This window comes from Diaporthe amygdali, assembly GCF_026229845.1.
Source record: "Diaporthe amygdali strain CAA958 chromosome Unknown NODE_8_length_1307975_cov_65_857355, whole genome shotgun sequence".
Classification (NCBI taxonomy): Eukaryota; Fungi; Ascomycota; class Sordariomycetes; order Diaporthales; family Diaporthaceae; genus Diaporthe; species Diaporthe amygdali.
The window spans coordinates 18,561-32,708 of record NW_026517028.1 but is presented as its reverse complement, the minus strand read 5'-3'; the positions used below and the strand labels follow the sequence as shown (position 1 = coordinate 32,708).

Sequence of the window (14,148 nt, the reverse complement as noted above, 5' to 3'; positions counted from 1 at the left end):
GATGTTAAAATCCGGTGAAGAGGTAAAAACCAAATTTCATGTGCGCCATGTTTGCCATGTTTGCTCTTTTATTGGTTTATGCAGATAAGCATATTCATTTGTAGGCATGAACTGTGTCTTGTCGGCTCTGCTTGTAGCGATGCCCGAAATATGAATAAGCTTAAGTGGTAAATGAAACTTTCGTCCTATGTTTGTGTGTTGTAGTCAAAACCCAAAGTCACAATAGATTATCGCATAACCAAATACCTCAACTTCAGCTTATGGACTTATGATTTATAGCAGACACAGTCTACGGCCTTAGACGCAAGCCGAATTCATCGTTCGTCGGGAGTCACCGCTATTGGTACTGCGTTGCGACAGGACTGCGATTATTATTTCATATATTCACTGCGGCAGCTATTCCAATTTTTTCCCAGGAATGCTACGATGGTCGATAGTGATGCTGTCATGCGGACCGGAGTTAAGCAACACTGACATTGGCGGGGCGAGCATCCATGCATCAGTGGCAGCAGTCGTGGTCGTTTTGACAGGGATCTCTCAATTCACAAGTGTTGTCGTCAATGCTCTAATCTCTGCCGTCAAATCAACGTTGATCAAATTGCATCAACGCAACTGCCAACTCCTGTTTCTCGTCCAGCACTACGCGCGTGGGCCATGATTGGGCCAGATTGCTGCGCCACACGCCTAGGTACCACATGTGCGCGGCCAATTCTCTCCCACGCAGACTCATCGTCCACCCTCCATTGAAGGGGATGGGCTCAATTTAATATTTGCCCTGAATTCACGGCTTTGTCAATGCACCCGATCCAGACCGCGGAAAAGGCTGAAGCAGAGTTTCGCCTACTTTAGTCCGCACCTCGCACTGGATCTTTCAAGATCCCTCGACGCGATGAGTGAATAGTTTTGATCGCGGCTCCTCATGAGGGACAAGTATGGACAAGGAGCGTGTGAAGGGTACCTGGCTACCTAGGTACAATAAGGTCAAGACTTGCGAGCGGTTGAGACGCTTTCCATGCATTACATGAAACATCCAGGCTACGAGATATCTCTTTGAACCTGCTTCACGTTGGTATGCTTTGTATTTGCTGTTGTCGGAGACAAGCACGCTCAAATGATTCGTGGAGGTGACATGCGGGATCTGTCTCAAGAAACTTTTTTATTCTGATGAGAACGCATTGTCGGAAACTCAAGTTAGTCTTAAGGTCTTGTTCACGCCTAGTCTCCGGGGGAGATATCAACTTTGGGGCGATCTTTGGTCTTTTCTATATTCTCTGGGGGTCTCTAAACCCAGCACAAGCGGTACTGCGGTACTTTGGGATTCGAGTTATAACTATCTTTAAATGCCTCTCACTATCCTGTTTTCTTTAATGGATTGGCGAATAAAATCACTTGTGAAATTTGAATGATGATGGTAACTAATAACATAGTTCCGCTAAGACAAGCTTCCATATTTACCTACCTATCTCTGGTCAGCCCTTATTCATGGCCTGTCACGGTATTGCTAACATTCATTACATGCAGAGCAGCTTCCGCTCTTCAGGGTTGGTTGAAGTAATGTCTTCAATTTTTCCAAGGCATGTCTAAAACGACGGAGTGAAGGTAGCAGAGCTTATGAGCTCCAATGATAGGGTGCACCAATAAGCTTTGCAGTGAGCTTCCTGATCAAGTAGGCAACACGAGGCGGAGTTCACTCTGGCAGCTAATCTCGGACAGACAACTGCTATTAATCGTCTCATGGATGCGTCGACGCCGGATGAGAGGCCGACTGCGATACCTGAATTGGATTCTGGGGATTGATCAGTGGTCTCTTCCTTTGCTGCACCGTATGTTTGAGATGGCCGAGGGCTCGACAATGATGCAGGAGAAAATGAACAAAAAGTAAAATCGCCGCTCGCAATGTTGGCTTACTGCTGGCCGTCCTTCAGCAGAAGCAAATTGAACTCGCCTGGAATTCATCATTTGCTCCCTTGGCCTAAATGTATATGTCAGAGTGAAAAATGCCGCCGAGATCAACAGATAACTCGGGGCTTTCGCCCACAATCCCTCAATTCTCAATGAATACAACTAGAGTAAATCCACTTCTGCTTCACTTTAGACTTGCATTCTCAGAGGCCAATGTAATCATTAGCTTCATGTTCTATGGGCGGCGCTCTCAAAGGGAATCTTGGGGTTTCTCCTTAGTCCGTTGCCACCTTGTACTGCGTATTCTATGTATCGGGAATCGGATGACCATTGGGCCATCCTTCATCGGTTGTGAGACCAACTTAAACCTGCAAAGTATCTTTCTGATGATTTTGCCGAGATCACAAAGAAAGTGTGCAAGGTCATTGACGAAGGCGTCGACAGTGAGGGTGAGCTTTTCCGCAACGAGGCTACTTTGGCCCTGAAATTAGCTCAAACCATCAAGCTGGAACAGCAGCAACAAGAAGTAAAGAGTGATGTGATTGATGGATTGGAAAAGCCTGGTTGGAACATGGTAGATCAGCGACATCTGGCTGGCACGTATCAGGATAATCGCAGAATAACTTACAGGGGGTTGGCTGTAAATACTCTCACGCCAGAGAGTCAAGACTTCATTATCTCTGTTGTTAGACTTTCCAAGAGCTCCTGCTGCCGAAGGCGCTTGCTGATCGTCTTCAGATTATACGTCAGCATCTGTCGGAAATTTAGTTCACCTGTACTAATAAGTTCGGAGACAACGACCCATTCTATTTCCGCAACCGGAGTCCCGTCTCTTGTTGATATACATCACCACACTAGAACCTATATCACAAAAAAAGAGCCATATAAATATCACATTATATGATCCACAGTTTCCCCAACAGCAGCGGTTACTGGCGACAGCTCATCCAGAAGTAGAGAGAACGGCATCCTGGGAGACATGATATGCAGCGCATGAAGTATGTTCAGCCATTCGATGAAGCAGATACAGTCGACAGTGGTGATCCCCAAATACCGAGCACAGATTGTTCCCAGTCGACAAAGCGCATCATCCTGGCCAGTCATATTGGAGGAGGGCACGGTCCGGGTCTTGACTATCATCACAGCAATCAGGCAAACTACCTAACATGGTGCATGATTAAATCCCGACTGGGTGATGTGTTGCACAATGTTGCTACGGGTAGTCTGGGTTTCATACCGGCTGGCCTCCCGTATTGTGACTGAAGCCAGGCCCGGGCAACGAGACGCACCTGGAAGATGATCATTCCAGCGGTGGGCCGTCTGAAACAAGTCGCATAGACCTATATTGTCGAGGAGCCTGAGTATGTGCCGAAAGTGTGGCAGACCAGTTGCAAAAGTTATGTGCGCCGCGTTGACTCCCGCTGGTTGATAGAGCCCCTCGGTGGGTTCAGCACAATGTCGCTGGCCGACCCGTCTTTCGGATCTGACAGTGCCGTGATATTATACGCCGGAGTCTGGCCTTGGAATAGTGTGCCGGGTACTTATGTGTACGAGTTCGATCAGTACTACTTCTTACTCGAGGTCGAGCTGACAATTGAGGCCGCTTCGTAGAGGGCATCGTTACCCAGGACAAGCTGGTGGTGTTCCTCGCGGGCATGCTACACCGGCAGTGCAGCCAAGGCAACGTCTTCGAGAAACACCTCACAATCAATACACCAGCACCCGAGCCTGATCGTTATTGGAACTTTGGAGTGGCACTGGCCCCCAATGGCATTGGGCATTATGGGATCCTCACTGTGGCTAGCGAAATGAACATGGTGCTCTATTAGTTGCGCAACTCGACCCACGGCAAGATGATGCCGGAGATACTTCACGCAGGGTCAGACGGGCGAAAACTAGTTTATGGCAAATAGACGTGAACAGACTAGAACAACCAACACCGAATTGTAGATATTGTCAACATCTTGTTGCCATGTTACCCAAAATGCACATTTGACAGCTGCATACAAAGAAGGTAATAGGACGTTGCTCTATGTCTCAAACCTTAAATTCAGTGGTTTGGGTGATCAATTATTTATTTTTATTTAATTCGGTTGAAACGAATTCGAAAGCAACACATTCATCATCTGCACGAAATCAGACACCCTTATTCTCGCAATTTGGTCTTCAAGTTGAAGAACTTGACTGTGCAAGCCCAGCATGAACCTTTATATCAATCTGCTACGACAACCGTTCCAAGATCGGAATCTACAGAAAGCCACCCGCCTGCAAACCACACTTCCCCGCGTAAGAATACCGAGCTTCTGTCCGTCATGTACGTGTGAATACGTGTAGAACCAGCAGCCCTCCGCCGGATCAGCCGCGGTAACGGAATGTTCCCCCAACTTCCCGCCCTGGACCTTAACATCGGCCGGAAAGTGGGGTATACTCACCCATCTTCGATGCAGCGAGATGCCGATTCACAGCTATATAGAAGGCTCGCTTTACGAAACGGTTGATGAGTAGCAAAGCAATTCTTTGGGTAGAAATCGAAGAATTGGGCGAGCTTGTCGCATACCTCAAACGATCTCAGTGTCTTCTGAAGGAGGCAACCGGAGCTGTCCACAGAGAGCACTTCCGCACGACGTACTTGACCAGCATTGACCGTTCGAGTATATTACGCTTGATCACAATGTTCGAGCAAACCAAGCAGTTTCACCGCGTTCCTGTTGGGTTCGGTCCGGCACCTAGCCCTCGACAAGATCCTACGGGAAAACGTTTTGACTGGTCCCAATCACTCACAACCACTGTCGGCATAGTTGTCGAGTGTGATCGCGCGGCCGTCCAGGCGATCCTTCCCGAGGCATACACCGTTAAGCCGCCCTCATTCACGCCCTCAGACAAGGCCAATGTCCTATTCGAAATCATGGAGCTCCGCAACCTGCCGTGGCTGGCCGGCCGCGGCTACAACACCTGGGGTGTCTACATTAGCGACGTAGTGTGCCACCGCGCGAAGAAGGACGACGGCTCCTTGTACAAGGGTTCCTACCTGGCGGTCCTCTTCGAAAGCTTCACAGACCCGATCACCACGGGCCGGGAGGAACTCGGCTTCCCCAAGGTCTGGGCCGAGCTGCCCGACGGGTCCGTCTCGGACGGCGGGAAGAGCCGCGTGCACACGGCCGGCTGGTTCGGCTACGAGTTCCTGCGGCTCGAGATACGCGGCCTGAAAGAGCACGACCCGGCCACGGCGCCGGCCCTCACCCGCCCCGCCGACGGCTTCACGCACCCCAGCCAGCACGGCTTCCTGCACCACCGCTACGTCCCGGCCGTCGGGGAGCCCGGCAAGGCGGATGCGAGCTATGCGACCTTCAACCCGGCCCCGCCGGGCAAGGCGCCTGTCAAGAGGTTCTGGGCGCCGTTTCCCAGTCCCGGCCGGAGCAGGCCGAGCGAGGATGTGAGTGTGGCTGTGACTGGGCCAGAGATTGAGTTCAAGATCACGCCGGGGACGTTTGAGCAGCTGCCGACGCTGCACAATGTCGTGAAGGGGCTCGCAGACCTGCGACCGGGCAAGGTGCTCGAGGCGGCTATCCAGGAGATAAAGGGTGCTAGTGATTTGCGTAAGTATCAATCTTACCCTTATTCGCCACGTGGTAAGCCCAAAAAAGGTGAAGGAAATCACTGCTGACAAATTGTAGTTGCGAATCACCGTATTGAGAAGTGAACCCGGCTTAAGTGAGGATATGTAAAGGATGTGTTCCCAGAGGTTGCATCTTCAGTGAGGTCCTTTATATCACTTAAATATGAAGCCGATCGGCCAGCATGAAAATTTGATCCCCATTCAAAAAGATCATTGTGCTTGCTCTAGCCTATCAATTCACCGAAGTGACATGAGCCAGACTACCGATAGGTCTGCCGAACCAAAATTTAACTTGTTGCCGGGCTCTAATTAACGATGAAGGCCTTCACATGTCATCGGCGATACTGAAAGTGCATATTGCAAAATGATATCCTTTGTATTCACTTGACCTGTGGACTCGGATCATACAGGCTCCATTTCAGTGAATTGTCTTTATTGATGAGTTCGTGCAAATGACATTATCACCTGAGTGTCTATAATGTCCATAATGACGACAGATGAGAAACGAGACGGCGTGAGTTCAAGTTCATTTCAAGTCATAGTCGAAGCCTGACTGTTGGTCACCAGAGGCACCTGAGCGTTCTAAGATACATTGCGAATCTGACGGGAAAACAAAATTCTACACCCTGTTCCTTTCGGCCGTGAAAACATAATCGAGTTCTATCTTGATGTCAGAAGTTCATGAAGATGTAGTAAGCTCCTTCACTTTATCCGTCAGGCTTGCCACTGGCCCATTCGGCTTCTCCTCCGTCGGCGCTTCTAGGCTCTTGGGCACTGTAGGGTTAAACAGACTCTCAGCAGGGATCAGTTTCGACTTCACAGCCGGGTTCAGCGTCAGCCCAAAACCAGGCTTGTCGAGATCCGCCGTCGTCAGGTATCCCTTCGTGGGAATAGGCTCGTCCAAGAACAGGTCTCCGAAAACAGGCAGCACGCTCTTCCCGTCTGGGCTGTTGGCCAGATACTCCTGGAACGGCGTGTTGGGCTGGCTGATGACAAAGTGGTAACTGTAAGGTCCGCTCGCGTGCGGCACGACGGGGATGTCGTAGGCGGCAGCCATAGCAGATACCTTGAGCAGCTCCGTCAGGCCACCCAGCCACATGACATCGGGCTGGATGATGTCGAGGTTGCGGCCCTCGACGAGTTTGCGGAAACCGTACCGGCTGTACTCGTGCTCTCCGGTCGTGAACTTAAGCGTGGGGTGGGCGCGCTTGATCTGCGCGAAGCCATCAGTGTCATCTGGTGTCAGGCACTCCTCCCACCAGTTGATGTTGAGGTCGAGGCAGGCTTTTGCGATCTCGATCGTGTATGACACGTTCAGGGACATGTAGCAGTCCACCATGAGCGGGAAGTCTGGGCCGACGCTCTCGCGGTGCTTGCGCAAGAACTCAAAGTTCTTTTTCAAGCCCTCATGGCCCTCCTCAGGGCAGTAAGGAAGGGGAACCTTGGCTCCCCAGAAGCCCATAGCCTTTGCCGCTGGTGGGTCTGGGCCGGTGCAGTAAAAGTTCAGGCGCTCCTTAGTCGCGCCTCCAATTAGCCTGTAGACGGGCTCGTTACGGAGCTTTCCCAGGAGATCCCAGATAGCCAGGTCGATAACTGAGATGACGGCGAGTGGCAGGCCTTTGCGGCCGTAGAACATGGATCCGCGGTACATCTGCTCGAACAGAAGGTTTGTGTTGCGAGGGTCCGCGCCGACCAGGAAGCGCGTGAAGTGTTGTTGAACGAGCCAGCAGCCTGGCGGGCCTCCGAAGCCGGTGGCAAAGCCAATGGTGCCATCTGAGGCCTCAATCTCGACGAGGAAGGATCCGAGGACGTTGATGCCCCAACTGGTACGTGATTTGCGGTACTGTTCCCATTGCGAGGCCGGGGTAGAGATTGGGGAGTCGATGAGCCTGCGCCGCGATGTTAGCCCTCCGCTCGGCCGGATGGGGATGGAGATCGGGTCGGATGATGCTCATCAGGGGATGGGAATGTCTTACCAGTGGCCTCCCTTCACGTTGTGATAGTCACCACCTGAGGTGTCTTTGTCAGTTCCTGCTGCCATCTCGATTCAAAATGAGTGGTCCTACCTGAGCCGACTCCACCGATTACATATGACCGGACGGCCTTGATGGTGGGAAACTGTCTGACGGAAGCCATGGTGACCGTAGGAGCGTAGAGGAGGATAGAAGGTGTCTTAACCAGCACGGCTAAACCATAGAACTGGGCAACACGGCGATATGCAGTTACTCGGCTCAGAAGTGGTCTCTGAAGAGGATTCGAGGTGTGAGCGGGAACGGGAGAAGACGTCAAGTTAATCTAAGATCGGTCTCGAAAGAATAGCCGGAAGTTGCTCGGTCTAGAGTTGAGCCTCTCCGAGCGCATGGCGTTGAGGTTAGTTTAGTAGTCTAGTGGGGGTTTGGCGGGGAGTTGTCCCAAGGATGACTCGGGCTGTTGATGCACCGAGCAGTGCCTTCACTCAAAGCAGTATGCCGGGTTCTGGCCATCCCAAGTCCAAATCCACTTGCTTGCCTGTGGTAACCGCATTGCATATTTGAGCATGTGATCTCGAGCCGCTGGTCGACTGCGGCAGTGACATGTGTCTGTCTACCTAGCATACTCACAGTTACAATGCAATGCGACTTGGAGTATCTAGTCTATCTACTCTGATACGGCACATATGCATTGCTGTGCAATGGCCAGCTGACAGTCACGGGTCAACAATAGTAGTGACTTGACGTGGATTGAACACAGCTTGACTAGACGTTAACTTCTGGACAGTGCTGTCCTCCAGATATCACGTGCGCATCAGCTAGACGTGGGTATGCGGATGGCTTCATGCACATGAAGTGCCAGAATCCTTCAGGTCCAGTCCCGTTCCCAACAGGGTGAGCGGGCTGCGATCCATCCCGACGGGCCCTTGTTTTGATATCTGATTGCCGCGTCGGCAGTGGTTGCCCACGGTGGTGCCCAGGTCATGAGCACGCATCCTTTGTATGACAAGCTTTGCATTAGCCTCGTCGGCGCTCTTATGGCTTGCAGGACGTCGCACAAATGGCGAACTCGGACCTCACTTCATCGCTCCAGGCCACGTGAGCCTCACGGAAGCTTGCTTCATGGTGTACGCCACGGTACCAGAAGAGATGAATAAATAAACTCGTGCATTCTCCCCACATTAGCAGGCACATGTGCACTCTAAATGCCTGTATACTGTCAGACTGTCAGGAAACGGACAAGGACCTGGAATTGGGGACTGGGACTGGGACTGGGGAGTGGAGATGATGGGGAGGTAATCCCCGAAATTCATGCCTCTGGAGACAACGGAACGGATTGAAGCCCAAAATCCACACACCGTCTTGTGATGTTCTTCCCCAGATTTTCCCTCACAAATGCCTTGGCATCTTTCCTTTTTCTATACATCTCATCACAATTCATGTCCGTGATGGCCCCTTGACAGCTCGTGCAGCAGAATGTGATTGATGATGACGTGAGACGCACGTTTCTTTTTCGTCTATACGGGCAGACACAGGAGGTGCCACTGCAGGATTGCACTACTATGTACAGTGCAGTAGTCCCAATTGACCAGTAGGCACCAAGATTTGAAAGATGGCAGGAGGGTGGATCTCGAGTTGCTCTTTTATCCAGTGCCAACACTCGCAGGCTCCCCTTTCAGGCCTTTCCAATTTCCCCACAATCACGAGCGTCCAATCACCGGCAAGATTCGGCCAAACGGCCCCACCTCTCCGCAAAGCAACCTACTTACCCCGCACGACAAGGGGGGGCAGGTGAGGGCCACTCGACCTTCCCTGCACCTGCCTGGGTCCTCCTTGTTCCTTGTTTTTTTAATGTTCCTAGCACAGAAGGAAAAAACCGTTGTCCTCGAACACATTCTGCACCACGCACCACAGACACAAGACACAGACACAGACTACGGAGCACTGCACTATGCACAGTTAGTAGCACGGCACAGTACTGATACGGGATGGATACAAGGGCTCCGAGTCATCGCCTGGCCACGGGTGCTGGCTGAACTAACTCCTTTCACGACAGCGTCTCCGGCCCTGGCCCGTGTGGTTTTTGTTTCGTTCCACCGCCTTGGGGCCCTGGGTTGGTTTTTGGTGTGCCTCCCGTCCCTCCGTCCGGTCAGCCGATTCCAATTCCACAATAAATGCCCGAGGAGCCCATCCTCTCGAGCCTCTGCACAACATTACCCCGAGCAACCTCTTCTGTTTCTTCTCGCCCTTCTTTGTCCCTGCCAAGACCCCGCTTATCGCCTGATAACGGCTGCCAACACCCGACCAGCGAGACACTCATCCCACACACACACAAGCACATGCTCATGCTCGTGCTCGAGTCTCCCGCCGACGCCCATGCAAACGACCCCGGACGAACAAGCAATCGGGACGCGGTTCGTGCCATCTCGAGCTTAATCCGGCCGAGCCACAGATAGAGTGCGGTGCCGGTGCCCTCGCGTCTCAGTTCCCCAGTCCCTCATCCCAGTCTCCATCATCGTCACCGTCACCGTCACTGTCGCATTGTTTGCCCATGTCTCCACCGCCAGCCGCCACTACGCCCTCACCCGCCAGTCTGAGTCTGCAATACAACCAGTCTAACGGCGGTGATGCCGGTGCAGCCTCAGTCTCGCCCTCTGCTGCAGATGCCGTCAGCATCAATGTCAAAACCCAGCACGAGGATTCCATGATCCTCGATGATGGTGACCAGAGGCAGAGCGGCGACGAGGGCGTAAGTGATAACGACGACGACGTGGCTGAGGTTGTCAGCCGAAATGGCAAGCGGAAACGTCCTATCTCTGTCTCGTAGGTGCATCGCAACTCATGTCTCTCTCTCTATATTGTGGCTTTGTTTTTATTCCCGTCTCTATATATCGTCTTCCCTTGTGGTTTCTTCACCGGCTCTCCTTCTGAGTCTGCTTTTGCTTTTTGCAGTACACAGGAGTGGTTTTTCTCTGGACCCTGGCTCTGCCATGTGCCCCTGGTGGCCATCCCAGTCTCTGGCTGGCTGTTCCACCCCATGCACCCTCTCCACGTCAATCTTCCCCGGACTCCAAACTCTACCCCAGCCTGTGTGCTTCCCTTTCGGTCATGGGTCCGTCTGTCGACCCATAATGAAACCATGTCACTTCACCGTCCATCCCGCCTGGCCCTCGTTTCTCTTCTCCCTACTCTGCAGATCTTCCCATGTCTCCATGCTCCCAATCGCCGACAGTGCTCTCCGTGGGCGAGAGCATAGAGGTGAAGCCGCTGCCCACTTCTCCGTCACCCGAGCCTAGTCCCAAGAAGAGGAAAATCGCTGATGACAATATTACTCCAAGATGTGAACTCTGTAAGCAAAGAAAGGTGAGATACCCATATCCCTCGGATCCTTGCGTGCTCGTGTCACATATCCTCTCCAACACCGCGCCATGCCTTAGGATCACATCGACTTGATAGGGCCAAGCTGACGAGGTCATTCTCAGGTCAAGTGTGATCGCGGCCAGCCCTCCTGTGGGTGGTGCAGTCGCAATGGCGCACACTGCGAGTACAAGGAGCGCAAGAAGCCTGGCCTGCGCGCCGGATATGGGCGCGAGCTGGAGCAGCGGCTCGACAAGCTCGAGGAGATCTTGCGGACCCATTCAGAGATTCTTCAGGCGACCATGACCGTACATCAACGAGCGCAGCCGTCCATGTTATCCCATCACAATCCCTCTTCGAGCATCAGGGGCAGCATCGCCAGTTTACCGAGTGACCATGGTACTCCTCGTGACGCCCAAGCGCCCAGTTTCACCAGGCCGGACACGATTCGCACACCTCAGGCCGAGACGGCGCTCTTCCTGCAGAAGCCGTCGTCGTATCCTCCGACTACCCAATCAATGGACTTTGGCATACCTCCTCCAACGCCAGGGCTGCATGACGGCTTTCAGCCTGCAGTCACCATGGCAGGAGTATCACCGACCAATCACAGCCACATCTCGGCCATGTCATCAGTCTCAGTATCTGGTATACCAAGCGCCGCAGCTCAAGAATATTATGGCCCCAGTGCTGGCGCTCCCCTTCCTTCGCCGACAGTCAATATGTCCCACTCTCACAATCAGACTCTTTCATCGGACCAAGATCTGCCACCTTATGATCTTTTATATGCCTTGGTCGACTTGTACTTCAAACACATCAACACCTGGTGCCCAATACTGCACCGCAAAGCCACATTGGATTCATTGTTCGGGCCTTCTATGATAGAGGAGACTGACAAGATCCTTCTTCATGCTATCGTGGCCACCACGCTAAGGTACTCAGCAGACGCCAGACTGTCCGAGGAAAGAAGGCGGCATTACCACGCAGTATCAAAACAACGGGTCATGCTTTACGGCATGGAACACTCTTCCGTCAAATCCTTACAGGCGCTCGTCATTCTCGCCCTCGACCTCGTTGGAGACAGTAACGGTCCTCCTGGCTGGAACATCATGGCACTAATAACTCGTTCCGTCGTGCAACTTGGCCTAGCCGTCGAATCCAGCTCCTTTTCAGTCAGCCCGAATTTCACGTCTATATATACTCTCCGCGCCATGATTTTACCTGAACCTAAGGACTTCATTGAGGAGGAAAGTCGGAGAAGGCTGTTTTGGATGATATATCTCCTAGACCGCTATGCTACGATAGCCACGGCTTTTGAATTCGCCCTTGACGAGCGCGAGATCGACCGCGCCTTGCCTTGCCGTGATGACCTTTGGACCAAGAACCAAAAGGTTGAGACGCGATGGTTCAGTGACCAGCACCACTACGATACGCATCATGAGCAACACAATGGCGAATCACCAGAGCATAAGATGGATAATCCTCAGAATCTTGGGGCTTTCTCGTATTACATTGAGATCCTTGGTATTTTCTCCAAGATACATACGTTCCTCAAGCAGCCCGTCGATATATCCGCCTTGTCAGATGTCGAGCAGTGGCAGATGCGCTACAAAGAGCTCGACAATACTCTGACCTCGTGGAAGTTCGGCCTTCCTGGCGAGTTCGGCAACATGGCCAAGTTGTTCCAACCAGGGTCGAAGCAGCTCAACTGTGCGTGGGTCATGTTGCACGCAACATACCACACCGCGGTGATCCGTCTGCATTCCTCTGCCGCTTACCCGACCACACGCTCGCCTATTTTCCACCCATCTTACAGTGCTAGCCAGAGATGTCATGGCGCAGTTGAGAACATCCAGGCATTGGGAGAATTTGTCATGAACAATGGCCTCCTGTCGAAACTGGGTCCTCCTTTCGCGTTCACACTGTGGGTCGCAGCGCGTCTGCTGCTCGTGCATGGCAGCACTGTAGAACACAAGCTGTCCCCACAGCTGCCCTTCTTCGTGGACTGCCTCAGGGAAATGGGCTTGTACTGGCCTGTCGCGGCAAGATACTGCAGTCTGCTCCAACGAGTGCTGGATGAGTACCGAGAGGTCGAAGGGCAGCTAGCCATGGGCGGCGAAAGCGGAACTCCCTCGAGCGTCAAGATCTTGGCGGACATGAGGAGGACAGCATTCGATTTGGATTTCTTGATCAGTCGACAGCCCCGACATAACAACCCAGGGGCTAATGGTCTCGGCATATCGGGCACTGGGACGACGCCCGGCCCGGGAGGGAGCAACGGGCTGGGCGCCGGTGGATTTGGAGGAGGGAGGAACAGTCGCTACCCAAGTGTCACGCCAGCTAGGACGCCACAGCCCAATGACTTGGAGTACCTGGACGTGTTCGACTTCTTCAACGTTCCGAGACTACCTGTCGGGGCGCCGGGCGAGGTGGGCACGATGGAGAACAACGGCCATGGTGGTAGCAGGGATGGTGGGCAGCCTCCTTTGTCGGGAGATGCTGCTAATAACGGGCATGGGAATGCCAACGAGTTCAACATCCAGGAGTTCATGGTCGATGCTAACAGGGACTGGTTGTTCAAGCAAGAGGGGGCCAAGTTTCTCAACTGAGAAGTGTACAACATAAACATCGTACCGCAGGAGGATGAAGCATTTGTAGGAAAGTGTATGACGGATATCACTTTTTTTCTTCTTCTTCAATTTGGGTTTGCTATTCCGGCGTATAAAAATCTCATCTAGCCGGAGTAAAGCCTGGCATGGCATCATACGACGTATATGATAGCCTTAAAGCTGGTTGGTTGGTGTCTTAGGGCATGAGGCCATGATAATCGTTAAGAGCGCTGATGATCATTGATGAGCCTGGGAATTAATTGAGGTTTTCAAACTCTATTTTCACGGTTGGAACATTTTGTTCCTCGGCATATTTGCTTGAATGCTAGCCTTCCTCTTTCCTTTCACCCACGGCTCAATTTGAGTTGAGGTCAGAAGCTTCCCCCTACGGTTTTAGAGCCGGACATAAACAGCAGGCAGGGATGGGTCTATTTGCAAGTTACGTGAGTGCAAAAGGTCTGCATCATCTATTACAGTCAGGCCCCAATGTTTGCAAGCAGGTTTACAGACATGAATCAGCAACGATCTAGGGAGAACCTTTTGTGTCAGGATGCCCTCATTGATTACCCTTTGTGCGCAGAACTGGTAAATGCCTTGTACCTGCGAAATTGAAATATGCAAGTAGCCAGGTGCCTTGGTAGACAAACAGTCTGTTGACAGGCAGGTGCCAGGTGTCAGGGTCAACACCTCTCAAACC

General features: G+C 52.3%; 4 protein-coding genes across 4 annotated transcripts; 3 read left to right on the top strand and 1 right to left on the bottom strand.

The window, feature by feature from the left end:
* Positions 1 to 3,357: 3,357 nt before the first annotated feature.
* Positions 3,358 to 3,731, top strand: J7T55_013230 (uncharacterized protein; the record flags this gene model as incomplete). The annotated part of the gene is made up of 2 exons (XM_053141004.1): positions 3,358 to 3,430; positions 3,514 to 3,731. The coding sequence occupies 2 exons, from the start codon at positions 3,358 to 3,360 to the stop codon at positions 3,729 to 3,731; spliced, it is 291 nt and encodes a 96-aa protein (XP_052995573.1).
* A 668-nt stretch (positions 3,732 to 4,399) lies between these two features.
* On the top strand, positions 4,400 to 5,602 carry J7T55_013229 (fad binding domain containing protein; the record flags this gene model as incomplete). The annotated part of the gene is made up of 2 exons (XM_053141003.1): positions 4,400 to 5,498; positions 5,577 to 5,602. 2 exons carry the CDS (start codon positions 4,400 to 4,402, stop codon positions 5,600 to 5,602), a joined length of 1,125 nt encoding a protein of 374 aa, XP_052995572.1.
* A 595-nt stretch (positions 5,603 to 6,197) lies between these two features.
* J7T55_013228 (mandelate racemase muconate lactonizing enzyme domain-containing protein) lies at positions 6,198 to 7,654 on the bottom strand (the record flags this gene model as incomplete). Its single annotated transcript, XM_053141002.1, has 3 exons — positions 6,198 to 7,407; positions 7,495 to 7,528; positions 7,585 to 7,654. 3 exons carry the CDS (start codon positions 7,652 to 7,654, stop codon positions 6,198 to 6,200), a joined length of 1,314 nt encoding a protein of 437 aa, XP_052995571.1.
* A 2,008-nt stretch (positions 7,655 to 9,662) lies between these two features.
* J7T55_013227 (fungal specific transcription factor) lies at positions 9,663 to 13,451 on the top strand (the record flags this gene model as incomplete). The annotated part of the gene is made up of 5 exons (XM_053141001.1): positions 9,663 to 9,902; positions 9,974 to 10,311; positions 10,685 to 10,728; positions 10,827 to 10,837; positions 10,971 to 13,451. 5 exons carry the CDS (start codon positions 9,663 to 9,665, stop codon positions 13,449 to 13,451), a joined length of 3,114 nt encoding a protein of 1,037 aa, XP_052995570.1.
* Between the last annotated feature and the right edge of the window lie 697 nt (positions 13,452 to 14,148).